Genomic DNA, 13722 nt, shown 5'->3' on the forward strand with positions numbered 1-13722 from the left:
GAAACCCGTTGAAGAACGTTTCTGCTATAACTAGGCTATTCATTAAATGGTCTAAGATGCCCCTGTCTTTATTCTAACATGAACAGGTGCGTGTGGCCAGATCACCCACCTCTTTGTTTGCCTCTGTCCCCCATAGAATACAATGTGTGACCTGTTGCTGTGCTGTGTAAACCTTTGCTCACCCTTACACCATGCTCTGACACGCTTCACTACTCCTTAACTATGCCTCCTTGCCCCTAGGCAACTTTGTCCCTCCTTTGGTTGATAACTGAAGCATTTGGCACATTGTCCCAACCTGTTTCATAGCTTCTCCCTGGAATCCATCTTGACGTCTTTGCATTCCTCCCCAGCCTTATCTAATTTGGTTTTTGTCTCACTTTATTGACCGAAGGGGTTGCTGAGTTGCTGTGAAAGAGATGCTCTGCATAGGAATTGTGAGTGTGTCCAGTGAAGAATCCCTGCTGTCTGATGAAATATCTCTGGCACCAGTTCACGTAGGACCAAACATGGGCTTAGTCCGTTATTGGGGGGGTTTGCTTTGCTCTGCAATGGGCCCTTAATGCTGCTCCTGTTTTGCTGTTGTACATTGGGTGTGCTGGAGAGCTATCCCTTTAACAGGACTGATCCTATCTCTGTCATTCACTTACCAGACAGCGGATTCAGACTGATCTTTGTTAATTCCAGCTGTACTATATACCCAAATGCAAACTAGGATATTGCCAGTGTTAGAAAGTAGCCATGACAGGAATCATAGAATATAAAATCATAGAATATAAGGGTTGGAAGGGACCCCAGAAGGTCATCTAGTCCAACCCCCTGCTCGAAGCAGGACCAATTCCCAGTTAAATCATCCCAGCCAGGGCTTTGTCAAGCCTGAAAAGCAGGACCAATCCCCAATTTTTGCCCCAAATCCCTAAATGGCCCCCTCAAGGATTGAACTCACAACCCTGGGTTTAGCAGGCCAATGCTCAAACCACTGAGCTATCCCACCCCCCTATGAGTATATGCGGATATGAGTAATTAGCGCCTTTGCCTGAAAGGGAATGTCCTGCTCTGCTTTTCTGACTACAGTGCTATAAATGGACCTTGCGCTGTGCAGATGAAAGATGGTTTATTTTCACTAAGATCTGTTAGATGCAAACGGCCTCCCTGTGTTCCACCTGAGCAGGTGTTCAAAGAACGCGTGCTCCTGCAGCAATAACAGGTAACCACCTGGCCTTTACCAGGGCTAGGAACAAAAGTGCACGTTTCTAGCGCATGAACCTGGCTGGGTGGGGAGTGTGAATCCCAGCACTGGTGCCTGGCAGGGACTTTCTGGAGCAGGAGCAGTACTTGAGGGGAGAGGGATCTCATCACTGCCTCTTCCAGAGGCAGAAAATCTATCCTCTCTGCTGGCTCCCTACTCACGCCTGGGACAAAGACAGGTAGATAATGAGGGATGAGATAATGAGGCATCGTTCTTTGTATCAAGGTGGCCTTTTGAAGGGGTGTTAAATGCAGGGAGCAGTAACAGGGATTGCACAGTTTCCCAGAGAGCAGCCCAGACACAGGATCTGGAGGGGGCAGGGCGGCACTGGGGTAGCAGGTAACGGTACTGCTAAACCTGGTAGCAAAGATTGATCCTGATCTTTTTGCTGGGCTGCCCAGTCCTTGAATGGCCTCTTCGGGACTAGGGTTGTGGCCTTGTTGCAAAGTAGAGTCACAGGGCTGTTTCCCGAAGGATCAGGCTAGTTGTGATTAAGTGGGCCACAGCATGGGGGTAGTTATGGGGTAACGTAAATCAGTGAGGGGAGAAAGACTGGGCTGTGGGATCTCCAGGCATCTTTCTGTCACCATCCCTGAGGGCAGTGAGGGTCACTTGGTCCTGATGCCCAGGGATTCCCTGGAATTGGGCCGTGTTGTAAGGAAACAGGAGAGTGCTTGGTGCCGCAGGAGGAGAGGTGTCGCTCTCTTTCATGGAAGAGTCTCCAGCGGATGCCAGGGCCGAGCTTTTGAAGATACCCTAAGCTGAGTTCTGGTTCTCAGCCCCAGCCGGAAGGAAGGAAAGGGGTGGGGGTTGGGACTGCACAGCCTTGCATGCGCTTGGGGTAGGTGGTATGAGGGCACAGGCTTGTGGTACACAGCCCTCGTGGAGACGTCTCCTGAAAGCATGTGGATCTACACAGCCATGCCTTGAATAGTCCACATCTCCCCCTTGCATCACGGTTGGTCTGTTTGGGGTCTCTGTTGCCAGGAAAAGCTCTAAGCTCTCATAATTCCACAGTCCATGTGTACTCCAAGGGCTCCCTTACGTCAGTGTGAGTGGTTGGCATCTGCCTTGTGCTATGGGGAGGGCAGTGGGCCTACAGCTGCCCCTGGGCTCCCAGCATGAAGAGGGGGAACAATAATATTCAAACGCCCCAGAGCTTGTTTAAAATCCAGCATGCCCACGGAGTGTCTCCTGCCGCTGTAGTGCTGGACAGGGCAAAACTTCTGTCGCTCGGGGGGGAGGGAGGGGGCACTTTTTCACACCCCTGAGCGATGTAACATAGCAACTTAAGCTTAAGTGTAGACCTGCCCATAGAAACATGTGCCACCCCCCACCACGGCTGCTCCCGCACTAAGAACGCGCTCTCCAGTATCTTCAGGGTTCCCAGCACGCATTTGCTCACCCTTTAATTAAGGGCAAATCTCTGCTAGGCAACCAAACGTAACTGGGCCCTAAGGTGCTTGCTTAAGGCAGATCCGTGCACTAAACCATCTCTCGTGTACACCCACACACTGTGTGCTGGCATAAGGGTGTTATCCGCATGCAAGGGAGCTGCCCTGCCCTGCCCAGCAGTGGCACAAAAACATTTTGGCTGAGGCCACTTGAATTCGGTTTGTGCCACATCTTTTGTAGAAAAACCTCCTTTCAAAAAAACCAATCTAGAGTTTCTAAAAATAGTATTTTTGCCCCTATTTTTCCTACCATAGGCTGCCTTGGTGACAGAAGTCCAAAGGAAGAACTATATATATTAATAGCAGCCAAGAAGAAGATCTCAGTTTGCTTTTCTACACATAATATGGGGTTTAGATCTGCCAGGCCTAGAAATAAGTGAACATCTCAGTGGATATTGGATCTTAACCCCTTTCACTGGTAGAAAGTTTCCATTTCTGGGACCTGGGGTTGGCAAGATTTTAAATATGTCATTGTTCCATTGCCTATCTGCATCTGTGCACATTTAGAGATGGAAATATACAAATGAGAAGAAAAGGAAACTTTTTAGGGCAGGTGATTTTGTTTTTTAAATTGAGGTTATCATTTGTATTACGGCAGCACCTAGAGATGCCAACAAAGATATGAGCCACCCACTAGGCTGGATGCCATATAAATATTTTGTGAGAGATACTGCTTGCCCCCAAGAGCTTACCATGCAAACAGAGGGGAGTGGTTGCTTTAATCTGCTCAGCTGGTGGGAATGCCAGAAGCCCATTGTTTAGTGGGCAGAGGGTAGGTGAGTCAGATGGGCATGTGGTCATGATAAATTCAGTGTGTGGGTGTGTGTGTATTGGGGTGGGGTGGGGAGGTCATATGACTCATAAGTTGAACTTGGGAGTCCTGCCCATCTGTACATTAGGTCTGAAGGGTAACAAAGGTCCAATCTAACTCATTTTCCTGTTACATTAAGCTTGGGTCCCTTTGTTTTTTGTTCTGTTTTTTTTTTTTTTTGACTGCTGTTGTCAAAGATCCCGAAAGGACCAGTGTGAAAATTGCAAACAGAGGAAAAACCACTCCCCGCCCCCCAGCCACATGCTTGAGCATATCCTTGGCTGCAAGAGGGCAGGAGAGAATGATTTATTGCACTTGCAATGTGCGTGGAAACAGCAGCAGTTGCTTTCTAGTTGAGGATAACAGCTGCCTGTTATCCCCCCAAGAGCATCGCCTCCTTGTTGCTAACCTTGTCGCTCTGCAACAGGAGGCTCTAGAGAAGCTGCACTCCCAGGTTTCAGGTCACCTTGAAGGGGGAAAAACATTCCTTGGGCAGAGAGTAAAAAACAAAACTCTTATTTTATTATACAACGGAGTCAGCATTTAAGCCCCAGACATTTCTACGCAGCACAACGCAGCTCCTGTGGGAACACAGGGACCGCATAGGATTTAATCACACACACCGGTAGCAAAACGACAGATATCTGGTACCCAAAGCATGGACCTGCCATTGGAGATGGCTGGCCTGGCTCCTCTGCTCAAGGCTCCGCTCCCCTCTCCCTGCAGGTCAGTGGCTCTGTGGACTGGCAGAGGTCAGTGGCAATGTGCAATAGGCTCCATGTTTAGAAAGCGGACGTGCATCTTGGTGTTGATGTCAATCCCCTGCCACATCTGGAATTGGAACAGGCAGGGTTAAATGCGATGGACGTCAGGGTCTTGGTCTTTTCCCGGCAATGGACTTGCCTGGGGGCTCCTAAGAGGCAGGAGCCCTTCTCATTCCTTCTACTCTGAGCTGGTCTGTCTAACACCCTCGCTGAATGGCCAAGGATGGTGCCACGCTGGTAATGGCTGAACGCTGCTACCACCTGGCAGCTCTGCGTGAAGCAAGTTGAGTGTCTCCGTCCAATTCATCTGGGGCCAGGGTCCACACCACAAACCACGGTCCCATCTGGCACCCCGAGCTGACAGCCTCTGTCAAGATCAAAGGGGCCTTGGAGACCGAGCGTCTCTCAGAAGTGAGCCCTTCAGAACAACACTGAGCACGCTGGCAGGAGACAGCGCACGGGAAACCTGCCCAGCCCACTGCCAGTGCTGCACTCCTGGAAGCTGTTACCACGTTGCTGGCAGCGTCTGGAGGGAAAAAAAGCCTGGGGCAGTCGTGGCTTTGCTACTAACAAAGGGAGGACAGGTGGCAGTGGGTAAACGAGGCCCCAGCCTTTGCAATAGCCCTGGGAGCCAGCCCAGCATGGGAACCAGCATCTTGGCACACTAGCTAAAGAGGATGAGGTGCTGCACACAGGTACCTTCCCCGTCACTGCAACCCCGAAACAGATTGGGCAGCAACGACTGCACAAGACCGGTTTGGGGAATGAATTCTCCTGCTGATTTCAGCCCGAGAGCTCCTCCCACCCCAACAAAGCTCCCTGTTTAAGTTAGTCTGAGCAACACAAAAGTCTTCACTAACCTTAAGGAAGTCTTCAAATGTGATTCCCTCGTACACCTGGTCTGGCTCCTAGGGTTTGGGAAGAGAGAGAGAATTAACTCCCCTCCAGCTCTGTTAATAGCACTGAAAAGATTGGAAAGAGATAGGGTTGTCTGGGCAGGGGTCGGGGAGTCAGGAGACCTGCCTCTTCCTCTCCTCATGCCTCCGTTTCCACACCCCTAAAACGCGGGTAATACCTAGCTACCTCTCACAGTGTTAGGGTGCAAAGGATTGTTATTAGATAAGACCAGGAAACACCCCCCCCCAAGTGCAACCAGTTTGTTGTTGGCATGGGCTGCTCTATTTGTGAGGTGAGGCGAGGCTCCAAGACGAGCAGAGCTCGAGGAAAAGAACACAGCTGAAGCCATTGCCGGCGTTCTGCTCTGTCCCAAGACAATTGGCTGTCTGGGCACTGAGGCTGCCGGGACAATCAGACAATCATTGGCCCAGGGACGCCACGGCAAACAAGCAACTTAATACGGACGGCTGCGGCAGCGTCCCCTGCTTCGCAGCCCCAGCAACAAGTCCCAGTCTGCAGCAACAGCTGCCCATTTGATGCAGGCCAAAGGAACAGGCACCAAATGCCACCTCATTAGGACAGTGAAAGGGGACGAATAATTTGTTGTTCCTTTGGTGTTCAGGCCTCTGGACCTCTTAGCAAAGAAGGCTCGAGAGTTCCAGCCTTCAAGGCAGTGAGGCTGCAATGGGACGTAAGCACAAGCTGAATGGTGCCTACGTGGAGACATGTCTATAGCCCAGTGGGGTTTGTCTGATGAATTTTGTGTGCACCCATTTTGCTGACGTGACCAGCTGCAATTGGGATCTGGCAGACAGCGAGGGGGGGGGGTAGCGATGGCTGCATGTGGCGCATCACATACGGCCCCGGAGTGCTCAGCCCAAAAGCAGCACAGTGCATGGGAGCAGAGTGCATGACACAGACCAGACGGGTCCTGCGCAGCGTGCTCGTCCATGGAGCAGCACCCGATTACTCTGTAGGGCCTGGCATCCAGCGACACGTGGCGCAATATCTACACATCATTATACCACCCAAAGGGGTCCCACCATTTGTCCCACACAGATGCTGGCAGCCTCCATCATGGCACCATCCGCAATTGATCTCGCTGACTCCTTCTCCAGGTGGGGGTTCCTAGACAGCAGCTCTTCCACCACCTAGCGGGGAGCGGGAAGCAAGGCAGACTGTGTTAGGGGTGGCAGTGGTTTTGGGAAAGGCTTCGGGAGAGGGGAAGGCTAGAACAATACGTTACTTTTCTGTATTCCAGCAGGGTGATCTTCCCATCGTTGTCCGAATCGTACATGTGAAAGAGAACTAGGAAACAAGGCACAGGAGAGTGACAGGCTCAGTCATCGGCTCCCATGGCTGATGGCCAAATCATAATCATGCACCCCAGAACCCAGAGGCTTACTGCAAATGTAAGGACATAGTGAAAGAGCTGGAGGAGTGGGGTGTCTGTGCAGCCCACCCTCGAAAACTGGGGAGCTCTGGGCCGGGGACTCTTGGGAAGTCTCACATTTTAGTTTCTCCTTCCGGAAGTGATCCAGCTGCTCTTCGTCCATGTTCATCTCAATAGGCCTGAAATAGGACATGATGGTCAGGAAGTCCTCAAAGTTGATCTCATCAGCTAACCCACTGGGTGCCTGCCGTAGGTTCCTGCAGAGGCCCGAGATGAAGAAGACAAGGTGAGAAATGACAGATCGGACGGCGACGAAGCTACTGGCAGTGAGCATTCAGCTAGCACGTGTCGCTCCATCACAGATCAGAGATGAGAGATGTGGCCTATTAGATCTTCTCCAGCCATGCCACCCTGGTCACTGTAGGATTGCTCCCTGCTCTCTGTTTGCTAGTGTTTTGCGCAATCTAACATTACATGTGTGTGACACAGAGGCCCACGGGTGCTTCACCGCTCTGGGTTAGCCACTGGGTTAGCACCCTGGGTGCTTCTGCGCTGTGCAGCTTTGGCTTGGCATCCTGGCACTGGCAGTCGGCTCACAGCACAGTGACCTCACCCCGGCTTCCCCCATTCTGGATACTCCTGACAGGGTGACACCAACAGCCCCGAGTCTCCCCAAAAGCCTCACCCGTGCAGTGCTCAGCCCCCCCTCACTGCAGCACTCGCAAAACCTTCTCCAGTTCGCTGCTCCCGTAAAGCGACAGAACACAGCACTCGCCAGTTAGTTTGGCTGAGGGTTTTGCCCTCCAGTTGGCAACCCGAGATTGAAATGATACCAAGGAGAAGGAAACGAGACAGAGGTTACAAATGAACAAAGCCACTCAGCTTTGCTTGAGGGCCTGTTATAGTTTAAACTCAGTGAAAGAGGATACGCACACAGTTACATCAAACCTCTCGGCTAGCTGCCAGGGCTGCTTGTCTTACCTCTTGTCGAAAAAGGCACGGACAATTTTCGACCTAATTGGATTGAACTCCAGGTCGGGGATCCTGTCAAAACTCTCCTTGCTGTAAAGAAAACAGAGACAGCAACAAAGGGTGGATGAAGCTGAGCAGAAGGGAAAACGGGGACTTCAATTACTGCTCTAAGACACCTGGGGTTGGGGCACAAAAGGGGCTCTTGTCCCATGACGAGCTCAAGACCGTCTGGTCACAGATTACTACACGCTAGCCATTTTCCACTTTCCAAAGCACAAAAGCTTCATCAGATTCATCCCTGCCACGGGCCCGGCTTCATTACATTGATTAACCAGCAGTGCACAGGGATGTAGGAGACCATCACACAGGGACAATGCAACCCCCAAAATTGAAAGAGGCCCATACCAGTCACGCACAGCTGTGTGCTAACAGGGACTGCCAAACCTGCCCGTTCTGTGAAGCTGCTCTGAGCTGTGCCTTCAATTAAAAAAAATTTCAAAAGCTCCCATCTCAGAAGTTCTCTCACTGCTGGAGGATCTATTATTTTAACCCTTCTGGTAACAGGGCATTTACTCAGCGCATGCCAAGCATTGCCCACACATCCTCGCGTACCATTCAGATTACTCAGCTCAGTGCGAGCAGAAAGAGCTTAGCACTGAGCAGCATCCCGCCTAGCAGAGCTGCAGATCCTTCCACCCCACGAGGCATTAATAGCCAGTCTATTTGTAGTCTATTCAGGAAAGGATGGGAGGAAATAGTGTCTTCCTGTGTTACTTTCATTGATGCTGCATTTCGCAGTTCTTGTTCTGTTGCAGCTCACGTTATGTTGCTTTCTCCATTTGGCTGCTTTCCCAATCGCTCAGCTTTTGTTTTGGCTCTTCTCTAGCACTATACTCCCTGGTAATAGCACGGGCCATACAAAGGGTGTCTATCAATACTACGCATTATGGAAGCAGGGCTAGCTCAGCATTGCTAGGTCATGCTACTTGCTAATTTTTTTATAAAGCCACAACTCCTGGAGTCATGTGATCATATAGAAAGACTTTTTAAAAGATTCTAACCCTCGTTGCAGAAAAAAATTTGAAAACCTGAACCCTAAAAGCACCGATTCCAGAAAGCAAATTAAAAGAACTAATATGTACTTTTTCCTTAAGCTCATGATTTTGCGGGGCCTGACTCATAACTTTTAGTGCTCTGAGTTGGTGGGGGGTGATTCTGCCAACTCCATCACCTCCTTCCTGAATCTGCAAGTATGCACCACTGGCAGGGAGAACCAGGGAGTAACAGCCTTTCCGGGGAAATGCTGCTTCCCTTCGTGCTTTGCATTCTCCTGCAGGTGTCACCCCCTGCTTCGTGCTCAGGGAGCAAAGGCTGGCCCAGAGGTGGCTCAGGTGCACTGGGGCAGAGATGTGCGTGCCCCACAGGAGTGAACAGGCCCACGCATCATCCCTAGCGATAACATCTGCAATTTTCTTACCCACTGTAACAAGCTCTCACTGTTACGACACGGTTGGAGATCTGCACGCTCTGAGAATCTCACAGCACGATGGGGCAGAGGGAGAGTTGGCTATTTATGGAGACAGGGAGCTCTCTGAATCAGTCCCTATCTGCCTGAGAAACAGACCTTTAATCGAAATGTTTTCTTCGTGCTACTGGGGGAACGGAAGTAGCTTTGCAAAATTTGCCACCTCCTCCCAGCTTTCCATTCGGCGCCGGACATGGAACGTGTCTTCGGCAGCTGAGCCTTCAGTAGGAAGGACTTGAATTAAATCACTTGGAAACCTCTTGGCAGTCACCGCTACTAAAGGAAAACGACGGTGCAAACCCCAGCTGGGGCTGGCGAGGCAGGTGCAAACTTGCCAGCACAAATGGTCTCAAGAAAGGAATGAATAAGTGGCAAGGCGCTGGGCGCAAGTGGGGGCTGGGGATCAGGTCTCCCACGTGACAGAAATGGAGACTGAGTTGGACACTGTATGTGGTCCGGGCAGCGAGGGTGAGTTCTTGTATAATAGGTTACTAGAGTCTCCTGTAGACTGTGTTGTTCTGTGTTGTACTGGCGGGTGGTGGAATGGTTGTTCTAGGCCTGCTTGGCTTAAATTCAATGGCGCTGTGCAGCGAGGGGAACCAATGGCTCCCAGCTCGGAACACCCCTGGAAGGGCAGTTACAGAAGAGTGGTCTAGCGTCAGGCTCCAGGCCCAAGTGACACAGCTGCTTGGCCAGGCTGGGGGCCTGGAGATCAAAATGTTACTGCACAGTGAAAAGCCCTTGGAGGAGGAGAAGTTGGGGTGAGGGGGAGAGGGAAGATCATCAGTTGCCAGAGGCTCTCCAGGGAGGTGTAAGGGAGATGCTCTGAGGAAGAGTCTCTAGGGAGCTAGGTTTCAGAGTAGCAGCCGTGTTAGTCTGTATCCATAAAAAGAAAAGGAGGACTTGTGGCACCTTAGAGACTAACCAATTTATTAGACACCCAGTTGGCTGGGCAGCATAGCATCGGTTTGTGGGATAGGTTCTCTCGGACACCTTGGTGTTCTGAATAAAGGATACTTGGCTCTAAGGAGGCAGTTTGTCACTGCCTAGAGGGAACAGGACTGCGGGGTCTGAGCCTCACACTTGGCAGCAGGGGACTGCAACCCAGGGCCCATATAGAGCAGGAGAGTCACATTATCCCACCCGGGGCCAGATGGCGGCTCATGGCTTGAGACCCGGGTGGGGCTGCACTCGACAAGACGCCGAGGGGCCAGAGGGGCAGCTCACCCGGATACTGCGACATCCCGCTCTGATCACTAACCCACCTTCTTGCCGCTTCTCAGTGCTTGTCTTGGGGGTTCCTAAGCTGGGCAATGGAGGGAGACTGCAGGGAGGAGAGCCATGCAGGGCATTGGCAGTGGGAAGACGCTGAGCCACCTGCTGCTCCAGGGGGACAGGCTGCACCCACAAACTCCCCTCCCCACTCCCCGCAGAATGAGTCATCTGGCCAGCGACTGCAAGGGCAGTGCTGGGCCTCTCAGTAAGGAATGGGTGTCACCTCCCCTCCGTGTCAGCCCCTAGCATCCCTGACAAAGCCCTGGCTGGGATGATTTAATTGGGGATGGGTCCTGCTTTGAGCAGGGGGTTGGACTAGAGACCTCCTGAGGTCCCTTCCAACCCTGATAGTCTATGATTCTGTGATCCCACAGCCCATGCTCGGCTGCAGTGACACTGGTTTTAATGAGCCCGTTGCATGCTCCCCAGGACAAAGCAGGGGTCACTGCCAACGCGCCAGTGGACGCACAGACATTTGCATTGTGCTGCGGGGGGGGGGGCCAGATTTCCTTTGTCAGTCACTGTGACAGCTGCTGTTTGTTTTCTCTCTCTTGAAGGCGGGGGGTGGGGGGGAGGAGAAGAGTGACAGACAGATTATGCAAAGCAGGTTCCTGTGCGTCTCTGTCGTCTGCCCTGGCACCTGCCGGACAGACAGCTTCCACCACACAGCGGTGACTGTGCTGCGACCGAGAGGTCATCCTGCCACTCCGCTCGGGGCAGGCGGGGCCGACTCATGGCAGGGCCAGGGGGAGCCTGACGTGGCTGGTTACTGAGAGAAACTCACTGTGGAATGAGCAGCTTTACTCAGCGTGGCCAGTTCCCCCTGGAGGGACACAGCACGAGCCCTGCTGGCCCTGCCGCCGGGGGCCTCCTGTCGAGCCCAGCATGGCTAGCTGGAAGGGCTCAGACTGCGGTGGGGAATCCAGCTGGGACACGTGATGAGTTTCAGGTACTGGACTTGGCCGGGAACTCCATTCAACCAACAAGGGACTGGAGGACTTCAACCAGAGAGCCCTGGGATGCTCAGGTGTAGGTTACAGTTCTGTAGCTATGGGGGACAGTGGGGTTTTTCTCCCATGCCCTGGATAACACGTAGCATTGAATCGTCCCTCCACCTTCACCCTCACCAAAGTGGCAGGAGTAAACATCCCCGTTCCTAGCTGGTAGCTTCCGATTCCCCACCGCTATCCCTGGGCCTCCGGCCACCCCGCCCCACCACACTGGCCGGTGCTCCCCATCTTGTACCATCAATTTCAGAAATGTCGCTAGTGGCCAGGGCAGGGAATGGGGCTGCTCGCGAAGCCCTCAGCCATTCTAGAGCTCGGACACGTAGAGCTTTGGGGCAGGGCTCCAAGATCGTTCCCATCTCAAGGGCCTGATCCTCTCACTGCTTTGCATCCTCTGGAGTCATTTGCATCTGGGCAAGGGGGGTGGGAGTTAGACAAGCAGGATATCAGAACCCTCCTCTCTTTTGCCCTGGTGATAGCAATTAATACCCACTTCCCACAGGTGCAGGTGATGCCCCACGCTGGGAGGCAGCGGGGAAGCAGGCCATGTGTCTGGCTGGAGGTAGGGGAGGGCCTCTCTGCAGACTCCATGCTTCCTTATTCTCCCCCCCTCCCCACCTGGGAAATATTTCTAGAGGCTCCATCACTCCCTTCCTCCCACACATCATTTACAGAAGCGACTTCTCAATTCCTTTCAGCCATGCAGGGGAATATGCCTCTTCCTTTGTAGGGTCTCCCCTCTGGCATTCTGCAGCCTCAAATGCTAGTGAAAGCTGATCGCACATACAAATCCCCACCCATATTCAGCAGGCCATGTTCTCGGGGGCACCAGGAGTTCCTCTGTGCTGCTTCACTTACAAAATAATCTCAGGGTTCTGGTGCCTGAAACAGTAATGAATGGCCAAGAATTGCCGGGCAGCCGTCGATTGATCTAAGCCTCCTCTCCTCACCAGGTTCTGGCCCTGCATGAACAGGAGCAATTACAGTGATCCAGGAAGAATGGGGTCCTTTCAGGCTTAACAGAGTGAGGCCAGTTCCTTTTATGCCGCTACATCTTTTCTCCGTACTGTGACTTAGTCTCTTCCGCCTTCTTGCGGCATTTTGCATTTTGTTTGATAAGTGGCTGCGCTCAGAGATAAACATCTGGATGTGTGTAAAACAAGCTTCCTCAGAAAAACCCCCATTGCCTGCTAGAGCCAAATCTTATTAACAACAGGAACAGGAAATTTATGAGCACGAAATATCCCCATTGGATAAGGTCACTTACGGGAGTCAGAGAACCTGTTACAACAACAGGAAATGGAGACCAGATTTCTCATGGTCCCCTCCCCCGGTTCTTTTTCTGCCCTCTCTGATACTCACTGCTTTGACATTCCTTGTACTGCCATAGGGCACATGCGAGGAAGGAGTGTCATCGTAACTCTGTGTTTTTAGAATTTGGCTCCAATGTCTACCAGCCAGCCTCAAAGAACCCCACACAACATTCAGACAGCAGTTTCTGATCCCAAAGCACGTGCACGCAAACCCATCGTTTTTGTTCAAAATTTCCTATCAACATATTTCACTTTTTTGATGAAAAACAAAACTGAAAAACAAGAACATCTTGCTACTCAAAAAACAAACAAACAAAAAAAAACGTTTTCCAAAAACATTGGGACTTTTGGTAAAAAAAATTGGTTTTGTAAAACTGAACATTTTAGTTTCCAGGGTTTTTTTAATATGAATTTTAGACAAAAAGTTATTTTGTGCTGGGGAAACTAGGGCTGTTGATTAATTGCAGTTAACTCATGATTATCTCAAAAAAATTAATCACAGTTTTAATCACACTCTTAAACAACAGAATACCAATTGAAATGTATTAAATATTTTTGGATGTTTTTCTACCTTTTTTGAATATAACAATTTCAATTACAACACAGAACACAAAGTGTACAGTGCTCACTTTATTATTTTTATTACAAATATTTGCACTGTAAAAATGATAAACAAAAGAAATAGTAATTTTCATTTCACCTGATACAAGTACTGTAGTGCAATCTCTTTACCATGAAAGAGCAACTTCCAAATTTAGATTTTTTTTTTTGGTTACATAACTACACTCAAAAACATAACAATGTAAAACTTTAGAGCCTACAAGTCCACTCAGTCCTACTTCTTGTTCAGCCAATCACTAAGAGAAACAAGTCCTATGGAATGGTGGTTGAAGCATGAAGGGACATATGAATCTTTTGCACATCTGGCACGTAAATATCTTGCAATGCCGGCTACAAAAGTGCCATGCAAACGCCAGTTTTCACTTTCAATTGACATTGTAAACAAGAATCGGGCAGCATTATCTTCTGCAAATGTAAACAAACTTGTTTGTCTGAGCGATTGGC

General features: G+C 50.7%; 1 protein-coding gene across 2 annotated transcripts in view; it reads right to left on the minus strand.

Annotated features, from left to right (window-relative positions):
• Positions 1-4011: 4011 nt before the first annotated feature.
• TESC (tescalcin) overlaps positions 4012-13722 on the minus strand; it is a 31928-nt gene continuing 22217 nt past the window's right edge. For both annotated transcript variants that reach the window (XM_048821119.2, XM_048821120.2), the window contains 6 exons: positions 7547-7627; positions 6683-6822; positions 6419-6480; positions 6216-6323; positions 5136-5183; positions 4012-4342 (listed from right to left, as the gene is read on the minus strand). In XM_048821119.2, coding sequence (XP_048677076.1) covers positions 4265-4342; positions 5136-5183; positions 6216-6323; positions 6419-6480; positions 6683-6822; positions 7547-7627 — 517 coding nt within the window. In that variant the 3' untranslated portion in view covers positions 4012-4264. The remainder of the gene's footprint in view (positions 4343-5135; positions 5184-6215; positions 6324-6418; positions 6481-6682; positions 6823-7546; positions 7628-13722) is intronic.

This window comes from Caretta caretta, chromosome 15 (assembly GCF_965140235.1).
Source record: "Caretta caretta isolate rCarCar2 chromosome 15, rCarCar1.hap1, whole genome shotgun sequence".
Classification (NCBI taxonomy): Eukaryota; Metazoa; Chordata; order Testudines; family Cheloniidae; genus Caretta; species Caretta caretta.